At 33.4% G+C, this 10,811-nt stretch overlaps 1 protein-coding gene and 1 long non-coding RNA gene across 2 annotated transcripts; both read left to right on the forward strand.

The window, feature by feature from the left end:
- Positions 1-353: 353 nt before the first annotated feature.
- Positions 354-1,410, forward strand: LOC141705598 (acetyl-coenzyme A synthetase, chloroplastic/glyoxysomal-like). Its single transcript, XM_074508496.1, has 4 exons — positions 354-364; positions 599-742; positions 837-1,203; positions 1,312-1,410. The coding sequence occupies exons 2-3, from the start codon at positions 602-604 to the stop codon at positions 1,038-1,040; spliced, it is 345 nt and encodes a 114-aa protein (XP_074364597.1). The 5' UTR covers positions 354-364; positions 599-601; the 3' UTR covers positions 1,041-1,203; positions 1,312-1,410.
- A 38-nt stretch (positions 1,411-1,448) lies between these two features.
- Positions 1,449-3,885, forward strand: LOC141705597 (uncharacterized). The gene is made up of 4 exons (XR_012568405.1): positions 1,449-1,480; positions 1,690-2,683; positions 2,849-2,928; positions 3,656-3,885. It is a non-coding gene; the product is annotated as an uncharacterized LOC141705597 (long non-coding RNA).
- Positions 3,886-10,811: the final 6,926 nt, after the last annotated feature.

The raw sequence follows: 10,811 nt of genomic DNA on the forward strand, positions 1-10,811 counted from the left end.
TACTGATTTAGTGTGCGAACTATGAAGTTCCTAGAAAAAATATTATAATAGCTGTTAATTTCTCTGGAACCTAAATTTCTGCATTAAGTCATCGGACTTTTTTTTTCTTGCTTGCTGGGCTAATAAGCTTGTACGCTTCTACTTTTTTCAGGCATACAGGAATAGTGGTTTATGGCACTGAATACTATTTCAGTGGTGGTGTGCAGCAAGCAGCTGTTGGAACTACACAATATGGAACACCTGTTCGAGTGGTTGATATTGGCAACATGGGCAACATGGGCAATCTCTTGCTTCTCACGAAGATGATCTTGTTTTTCCCTCTCCGGATTTTTCATCACAGGCTCTTATCCCCTCTTTCCATAAGGTGTGTGTTTCCCTCCTTTCAATTTTTTATATATTAAGCATCATGTTCTGCTATAAACCATTCCAACTCTTGAAATTTACCAATAATACCTCTACTAATCATTGCTTACACTCACGTTTTGGTAACTATTTCAAATGACTTCAACCATTGTATTGTCAAGAATCAACAGTTCTAACTTGTGAATACTTCTTAATTTTTATTCTCTTTTTTTTTCTTATTTTGTATTTTGGTCAGTACATGGAAATGTACAAGATGTCAATCGAAGACCCAGCTGGGTTTTGGTCTGAAATTGCAGCTCAGTTTTACTGGAAATGTACATGGGATCCCAGTGTCTACTCTGGAAATCTTGATGTTAGGAAGGGCAATGTCAACATTAAGGTCTTCCTTTTTTAGAAAATTTGTTTTACTTGATTATTCTTGTTAACCCCTCCTCTTAGGTCTTTGGCTGATTTTTTTAATTACTTTTGATCAGTGTTTTGAGGGTGGGATTACCAACATATGTTACAATTGCTTGGATAGAAACATTGAGTCTGAGAATGGTGACAAAATTGCAATTTATTGGGAAGGGAATGAGCCTGGTGCTGATGCCTCTTTGACATACACCCAGCTTCTTCAAAGGGTTTGCCAGGTTGATAACACACTATCTGCAAAGACATATTCATATAATGATGTGTAGCTGGATTCAGTTAAATAGTTTGCTTCATGTCTCTCTATAGCTTGCCAATTACTTGAAAGATATCGGTGTTAAAAAGGGTGATGCAGTTTTAATTTACTTACCCATGTTGATGGAATTACCAATAGCTATGCTTGCATGTGCTCGAATCGGTGCAGTCCACTCGGTATGATAAAAAGACCCATGTCCTTTGTTACTAGACTTCTGGTGCTTACAATCTGTGATGCCTTTGAACAAGCATTTATCGAAGTACTGCAAGTTTGATTTTTTCCAGGTTGTTTTTGCTGGATTCTCTGCTGAATCTGTTGCCCAAAGAATAAGTGATTGTAAACCAAAGGTACTGATAACTTGCAATGTTGTCATGCAAGGGTCTAAGCTGATACGTGTCAAACAGATTGTTGACGCTGCACTCACAGAATCATCGAAGAACGGGTTCTCTTTAGGTATGTTTTCTTTTGTTAAAGAAAGACCGAGTACGTGAAATAGTGTAACTTGTTCGAGTCACAATATGAAATATGTGACCACTGATTGATTTGCTGATATGATTCTTTCTAGTTAGGGACTTGTTGATTCTGATACCTTACCACTAAATGTCTTGGAGTTTACAAGGTCCATCAAGATACCAAGGTTTTATCTGTGTTTTTGAACTCAGAAACAATTCGGGACAATCAAGTGGAGAATGTTGTCAAATTTATTTTACATCTAAAAATTAAGGGATTTCCTGTCCTGTACAGACGTTCCTCTCTGAGAAGAAGGGCCTTACAAAGGAGGAGATAGATGAAGGCCTGTATTCTTCTTCTTCATTTACACACCTTATAGAGTCCATTTTTAAATATATCTCTCATTTTTTATCATCAACAGTTCAGATAAGTAATTTTACTATTCTTAATCATGAAAACATCTTGTTTCCGATGGCAGGATCAAACCCCACCAGTTTCAACTGGTCAAGCAGTAGGAGGTAACTTATTTAATTCAAATCCAGGCTTCATTTTTAGTAATGTTGGGAAAATTCTTAGGGGATGGGTAATAGTCTTATTAATTGAGTTTTAGCCATTATGTATATTAATGTAGACGGGAATCCGAATTCATCAATTTTGCAAAAGATCAAGCTTTGCAACCCGCAGCAGATACTCCTATTATCACTATTTCTAATGCAGGGACCTTGGCGCAATATCGATTAGGATGGAAATAAGCTCTTCTTGCTGTGGGTTTACTGGCTATTTCAGGTGCTGAGACCGCTTTGGTTTTTATGGTACTTGGGTAACCCAAGTTGGGTTGGAGCAGTATCCTGTTTTTTTGGGTGAAAATGCACAATACATATCGCGAAAATTTTGTCTCTCATATACTTTAACAATATTAACACATTGCATGTGTACTACATAATCTTCTTTTATGAAGGTTCCTTGTGTTTCCCTTTTGTTATCTGTTAAATTTCTTGCCACAGGTATAAATATTCTAGAGGCTTACTCTATCAGGTTACACTATTTTGTTTCAGAATGCTGTTGTTCCTAGACTAAAGTCTTGGATTCACAAGGTTAGATCAGAAAAAGAAGAGGATCTTTTAACGAAAACAAATAAAGAAACAAGCTTGGCAGCTACTGATGTGGCAAGAGCAAGCCAGGATATGTTGATTTTCACAGACGGAGGTCGATACTCGGCTTTGATGAGTGTTCTTTCTTTGCTGCTAGCATTTTCGAAATAAGTTTATCTTTTTGTCTTTGTGCTTTAATGATTTAGGTTACCTACTCCCATACATGATGGATACTGAACATGTAACAACATTTATAGCTGACATTTTTGAGTCCATGCAGAGGTACAATACTTTGAGGACCTTATGAATCTTCTAGGAGCACAAGTAAGGGAAATAAAATCAATGAGTGATTCCATAGGGGTAATTCAAAATTTCCTTATTCTAAACTGCTTACAGTAGTTATTATTGCTAAAAGGAATTGGCTGTACATAGTTGCTTGTATCGGTTATGTTGTCATACTCAACAAATATATCATCGGTGAATCTGTGCATTTCTTGTCACAAACGTCCTTAATTTAAAACTAGTTTTATATAAGTTTGCATTTTCGTACTTGCCATATATTTTTAAGGGAGCTTTTGCTCTTTAGAATGCCAGAAATCATTGTTCTAAATCTACTCCAGTTATAAACAGGTGGTTAACTAGGTCATCAATTTTGATGACAAGTTCTACCTCATCTTTTAACTTGAGAGGCGATTATGTTGTGCTCTTTTTAATAATCTGTGTTATTTCAATCCAGGAATTCATAGTCTGCAGTTAATAATCATATTTGACCTTGTAGTTCACCTGCTAGTCCTGAAACTCAAATAGTATAAATGATATTCTTGTTGATTAAAACAATAATGAGAGCCTGCACTTGCTAAGAAACTCATGCTACCTAGGTAAATAATTGTCTGAACTGTTGGAATAATATTAATTTTTTTGTCTGAATGTTGTTGTTTGACTTGGTTTGGAAGTGTAGCAAAGTTTCTTGAGTTGTTCTAGGATATGTTATTGATGATTTCTCTCACTTCTTCCTCTAATGCTTCTGAAAATGCTTCCTCTAAGTTGACTGTTAAATTCTTTTACATATGTCTTTTTGGGTATGCAGCACCCATGTGGTTGATTTGATCGTGCACATGGCATATGTCCAGTAAGTGGGGGATCGTATTTGCTTGCTTGGGATAAAGCGGCTTGCTCATCTTGTCCTCTGCAGTTGTTGAGATGTCTAAATAATGGGAACTTGTATGGGCCCTCGCTGCCTTGTGTAGAGAGGATTTGTGTCTCAGATTTTGAAGAGTGTTCAAAACGGGATAGTGAAAAAACTGTCTTACAATTTTCATTGGACTGAATGTCTTCAGTTGGTTTCTGGAGAATGTAATAGTTTAGATTTCAGATCATATGTTTTACTATTTTGGTTGACGTTCTCAGACAACAATTACACAATTAGTGATGTAAAACTTTACAAAATTTGGTCTATAAACTTCTTACACATCACTTTCAATTAAGAGAAGCTGATGTCAAAAAAGATAATGTACATCACTTTAAGGTAAAAAACTGATGTCAAAGAAATCCAAGTTCAAATTTAAATGAAATATAGAAATCACTTTGTTTAAGATTAAACTGATGTCAAGTAACATTATAAACATCACTTTTAACCAAACAAAACTGATGTCAAAAAAATACAATGTACATCAGTTTCAGACAAACAACTGATGTTAAAGACTAACATGTTCAAGTCTAAATGATACATAGACATCACTTCATTCTAGAAAACACTGATGTCTATACACTAAATTAGACATCACCTTTCATTAAAGAAAGAGATGTTTAATATGTCATTTTACATCACCTCTGTCAAAATTATAAATGTTTTTGTGACAAAAAACATAGCTCAATATATGTTTAATATGTTTTAATAGGTGTAATTTACTTATTAAATAATTTTGTTATAGCATTTTTTGTAAAAAATCATCACATAGACATCAGTATTTTTCACTAAAATCGATGTTTTTGTGACAAAAAACATAGCTCATGATATGTTTAACATGTTTAATTAGGTGTAATTTTGTTATTAAATAATTTATTTATAGCATTTTATGTAAATAATCAACACATAGACATCTATTTTTTTAACTAAAATCGATGTCTAATCGAGTATGGACATCGGGTATTCACCGATGTCTAGAATAGACATCACTGACATCAACATCGGTTGGGAAACAGCATAGACATCGGTCAAAAAGCGATGTCTATAGACTTTTTTCTTGTAGTGTCAAGCGAAGAAAGACAAAGAAAAGAGCAGTCAAGATGGTCAAGCCTGTCAAACTTCAATCCAAGTCAGTGGCCAAACCCAAGCCAATTGTCAACAAGAGAGATCACTACACCATAGATGACCTATCGCAATAGTTTGATCATGAGTGTTACAACTTAATGTTACATTAGCTATGCTCATCTTTGTCTACTCCAACAATACATATTTGATGTTACCGTAGCCTTTCCAACATGTTACTATAGATCAAAAATGTTAGTGAAATTGTGTTACCATAGGGTATTAACATATAAAATAATATCATTTTACAAAATAATAAAATATATGTATAATATCTAAATTCAAATTAATTAACTTTGCAATATATTTAAGTAATAGTTTTCAAATATAAATTTAGTAATAAGTTAATAAACATATTTTTGGTTAAAATATTAAATTAATAGAATATTTTTAATTTATAAAATTATTCTTTAAAAAAATACAGATAATCCTATTATTTAATTTTTAAAATTTATTAATTTTGATAAATTTAATTTGTTGCTTAAATTTATAAAATTTAGTGAATGATATTATTTTCAAATAATTTGGTTACAATTTGTAATGATAATGTTTTTTTTAAAAAATAAAATACAAAATAGAAGGTGAATTGGACAAACCCGCTAAGATTTGGGCTAAATATTGGACAAGCGGCAATTTATTTTCACAGGCGGTACTTTAAAAATTTTGAACAAGCCAAAATACTATATCAAAAGGCTCACTCTGTCAGTCTTTATCTCTCTCAATTCGTTCTCTTCCGTTAACCTTCGTATCATTCTCTACATTTTCTCCCGTTTAAGGTTATAATAAAGTCGATTTATTCAAGAAAAAGCTTAACATTCACAGATCTATGGATTTAGGGCTGCTTGTACATATTCAAGCTTAAAAAATTAGGGTTTTTATTTAAATTGGGGGTTTTCGTGTTTTATTTTTTTTGTTAAATTGTCAAATTAATTGATTTTATCTCTTTGTTATAGGGTTAGTCTGGTTTGCTTTGTGTCTAATAATTTATGAGATTGGGCTTATCTTGCGCTTCTACAGGTACTCCTCCCTCTAATATATTTGTATGTACTCTCTCTATCCCTCTCTCTTTGAATTTGTGTATGTGTTTGTAATTTTATGATGAAAACTTCTTCTCTCAGGCACAGTAGTGATTAAACAATGGTTAACTTGGATAAACTTGTAATTATGGAGCTTTTAATAGATTTTTGGACCAAGTAATAATACAATTATGTAGGAACTGTTTGGACTATTTTAGCCATCTATGATAAGTAATAATTATTGTACTATTAACTCTGTGAATATAACTCTGTTTATTAAACTGTACCAATTATTGTACCCTCAAGTGCATCAATTTCTCCGTGAAGCAATTGATGTACCCGGTAGTGCACTTATCTAGGATATTTTAAACCAAATGCCAGGAAATGATTTTCTTGTCGTTGAAGCCTAATATGTAATGACTTTAGAATATATATAGAATGAGAAGTCCCTCTAGTGCAACATTTTCTCTGGGATAATTGTGTTTGTATTGTTTAAATTTGCAAGGAGTCAGGTAGAATATTAGTCAGAAATGACCTGCAGGTGGACGATACATCACCGTATTCCAATGGCAAATGAAACTATAGGCTTCCATGGGTCCAGTAAATGATTCAATGTTGTTGCTGCCATTTTTTTAGGCATGAGCAGTACGAAGGTGTTTTAATTATATAAGAATTACTTGTAAGTTGAAATTCGCTTCTGTTAAGGTACTTCAGAACATAAGCTATTTCATGGACAATGTATGATTTTTAAAGAAATGGTTGCTGATTACAGTATTTCTGTATCGGAATGGAAAGAACCAAACATCTGATCCCTAGTATTAGATGCTAAAGTTAGAGATACCTTGTTAGAATTGTGACTAAATGATAATTATTCCATTCCTTTATATAATTTTTGATCTTCTTATCACGTTTATTAGTAGTTTGATGGTGCTTTGCATTTTGATCGAATACATAAAAGTGGGTTATTCTCAAGGTCTGTAGTCCAAAAGACAAAATCATAATTCATAAACTAGTGTTTGTAGTTAGTTGATTATACATATATGTGCAAGGTTATGATAAGTAATAATTATTGTACTATTAACTCTGTGAAAAGATATACTTGGAAGTATTTGTCTTATCGGCAAGTGTTTAGAATTAGTATTACAATAATTATTGTTGGGATATATTAGTTGAAGCATGTTGATTAATAAAATAATCTTTTGCATGGGACCAGGTACATATTAAGGGTCAGCAATCATGTTTCTACCTGCTGTTTTCATATATCTAAGCACAATAAATCAGTTTGTGGAGCACTGGAGCTGTTATATATGATAAGTTATAATTACCACTTGGATCAGTAATTTTACATGATGAACATGCTTTGAGTTCACGTTTTGTTATTCTCTTTACCTTCTGAATCTCGAGATTACCTATGGCTTAATTTTACTAAATTTATCTTTATAGGATGATATTCAAACTCTCATTTTAGACCATAACTGGCTTTGATCCCTCTGAATGGCTTCATATGGTTTTCTTTTGTATGCCCTGGTTCTTTTGCTTGGTACCAGGTTTTTTGAACGGTGCATGCCAAAGCAAACAGTCCAAGACATAGTGATAAAGGTACACACATCCCCTGGGATTCTGCATTCAACTTGTTAAAATAAGTAGATATCTTGTATTAGCAGAATTATATCTGAAGTAATAATAATATGTTCTGTTCTTGCAGGTTTTGTTGAACCAAATCTTACTTGGTCCATGTGTAATTGCTGTTGTTTTTTTCTTGGAATAATCTATGGCTAGGAAAGCTCTCTGAGCTTCCCAATAAGTACAAAAAAGATGCTCTTCATACACTTTTATTCGGTACAAACTTGTTTTTATGGCCTTCGTACTGCAATGGTTCCTATGATATTGTATATTAATATCTTTATATGTTCTCGAAATTATTTGGTCTATTACAAATTGATGTTGCATTGATTAAATAGGTTGTTGACTAAATTGTGAAACATATTGTCATTACTTTTGACCACATTAATGTCATAATTAAAAAAATCTTTCTAAATGTCTGTCTTCCTGTAGAATAACGCAGTCCTAAAGGCATGTGCTAAGCCACCCAAAACTGCACAGATGGACAACAAGGGACTGCAGTCAAAGAAAGGAGGACAGTTAGGACATGCCGGTGAAGGAGGACACTTAACAAAAAGTTGACCAAACACTTGTGTCTGAAGTTGAAGAGAATGTGAAGAGTTTCTAGTGTTACTATTTTATTAAGTTTATCTTTTTTTTCTAATTTTTAGTAAAGAACCTGAACTATTTTGTTTAGTTAAAATCAGCATTAATGACGACATTAATTACACTTGACAGAGCAGGGACGCCTCTTCAAGCCCAACAATATTCTGGATCTGAGACTGTGTCGCTTGTCCCAGCTACACCTTTTGATTATGGAAGTAGCCATGTAAATCTTAGAGCTCCTTTAGATCCAGGGCTCATATTTGATGCTGGTAATTTTCAGTTTTTTTAATTTCCTCTTTTGCATCTATATGATTAGCCTACCTGCTTATCATTAAATGTAAATTCTAAATAGGAGTTTGACGGCTGACTAACATGGGTAAACCAATGATTATGGATCAATTTGATCACTTCATTTATTAATTCTAATCTAAGTGTAGTTTATATTAGTTGGTTGCAGACATGATTGCTACACATTAATAATTCCAAGCTATAAGAAAAAATAGTTTTACTTTTGTTCCAGGCTTAATTTTACATGATTATCTAAGCCTACCAGGATGTCCATGCTAAACAAATGATGTTCCTATATTTTCTTAAGCAATTAACTCTCTTCAATCTCATGTTCTAGAAGGTAGCATACCCTCTGTATTAATACTTGCAATATGCTAGTCAAATTTCATGTTCTAGAAGGTAGCATATCAACTGTGTATTCTGCAACAAAAGCACTAGTGTTGATAGGTCCCCCTGCATCAACTGTGAATTATATTGCTATGAATGCTCGATCCTATCTTAGAACTGGTGGTCATTACTTGATCTCCACACGGGTTTGTTAGTATTATGCATAGTATGTTTAACTCTTAAAGTAGTAAAGAACCATACTTAATTATTTTTTAGTACTTGATTCTTATCATTCTTTTAGATAATACTGTTGTTGTTCATGTTGATGCAGTAAAAAATGCTAGCTAGATGGAGAGATACATTGGCATCATTGAGTTTGCAGGCATTGTTGTATGTATATATGCATCGGGTATGTAAAATAGTAGTTGTTATAGAATATAGAAGTACAATACTTTTGCATGGGGTATATATATAGGGTATTGTATGACCTAACCTTTGTTTCTTTCTCATTTCAGCCGTAACAATTATATATTTGTTGATGAATGCATACGTGTCAAGTTCTCGGCAGCTACTAGCAGGAAGTGGATTAAGTTTTGGGATGTAGATTAGTTGGTTGTATTGGTTAAATTTATTGTGATTTAAGTAGATGGTAAACTGGTTATGAATGTAGTTGAGATTATGAAATTTGGAATGTATTAGATTAATGTAATATATTTTCAAATTTTGCAGTCGATTTTACACTTTATAATATTAGTTTTTCATTTTTCTTCCTGGTAAATTGTTACAGTAGCTTCATAAAGTGTTAGAGTAGGTTGTTCAAAGTGTTACCCCAGGTACAAATTTGATGCTAGCACTGTGGGACCCACATGCCACGTCACCACTGCGGAACCTACATGACACGTCACCACTGTGGACCCCACTGGTGGGCCCCATTTTTTTTGAAAATTCTGAGTTCAAAGGTAACATACATATTGTGATACTATAGACATAGATTAATGTTACCTTTGACGGCTATTGTAACACAAAAGTGAATGTTACACCAGGGCAAAAGTAATGTTACCTTAGGGGCCAAAGGTAACTCGAAAAAAAGCAACTTAATTTTTATGTTACCTTAGACCTTTTTCTGGCTGTGGTAACACTTTTTTGGGCCTGTTGTAACATTTTCTTGGTGTTGCTGTAGGCCATTTATGGTGTAGTGGATCAACTCTTCATACGTGATATCAAAGAATTATCATACATAAATATTTATCTGGAAGAAATAGATGAAGTTAGAGCTATTGATGCCTACAGACATCTTCCAGAAAGATTAGTCTTCAGGTACAAGGGTGGAAGAGAGATGACATGGCCCCTTCATAGAATTCTCAATGAAGGTTATTCCACCTTGGTGACTATCTTCTCCTCAATCAAGAAAACTTTGGATTCAACATAGTTGCCAAGAAATGGTACTTAACAAGATTGAGAAGATAAGGAATAGCTGGAGAGGACCAAATACACTCCCAAGAGTATTGACAATTCCTTTTACTGGAGATAGGGTGCATTTGAGGCCATAATGGATAATGGAGTTCAAGGATGAAAAATACATCAGAAGATTCTTCAGATTGGAAGATCAACTAAAGATTTCAAGAATGAAACTCTCATGGAGATGCAGAATAAGCTGGATCAGACTATTGGAGATGAACTTGAGTTCTATAAGAAACTCCAATATCAAATTGAGGAAAATAATGTGAAGCTGGGAAAGAAGTCAAGACAATCAAGGAAGTAGTCTAAATTTTCTTAGTCTAGAGGAGCACCTTGAAAATGATCTGTAAGATACTCTACAATTCTTCTTCTGTAAGAATTTTCAATTAATTGTAGCACTTGTAAATTTTATCTACTTTATTTCAATCTGTATTCATAGAATATTTTGTTATCATCAAATTTCTCTTAATTTATGGTTACAATTCCAGTAGACATAAATTGGGGGAGATTGTTAGGAATATGTTGTGTACTTGATGATAACTTGAACAAAATACTTAGTAGATTTTATTTAAGTGATTTTGTAGCTTTCAACGGATGATCATTTCAACATCCGTTGAAAGAGTAGCTTATGTAATAAT

The sequence above is a fragment of the Apium graveolens genome, unplaced genomic scaffold, assembly GCF_009905375.1.
Source record: "Apium graveolens cultivar Ventura unplaced genomic scaffold, ASM990537v1 ctg9094, whole genome shotgun sequence".
NCBI classification, from domain to species: Eukaryota; Viridiplantae; Streptophyta; class Magnoliopsida; order Apiales; family Apiaceae; genus Apium; species Apium graveolens.

Excerpts from the sequence above, each read along its gene's own strand:
- LOC141705598 (XM_074508496.1), top strand. The coding sequence starts at position 602 with ATGGAAATGTACAAGATGTCAATCGAAGACCCAGCTGGGTTTTGGTCT. Across the intron at positions 743-836 it reads AGGGCAATGTCAACATTAAG|TGTTTTGAGGGTGGGATTAC; the intron begins GTCTTCCTTTTT and ends ACTTTTGATCAG.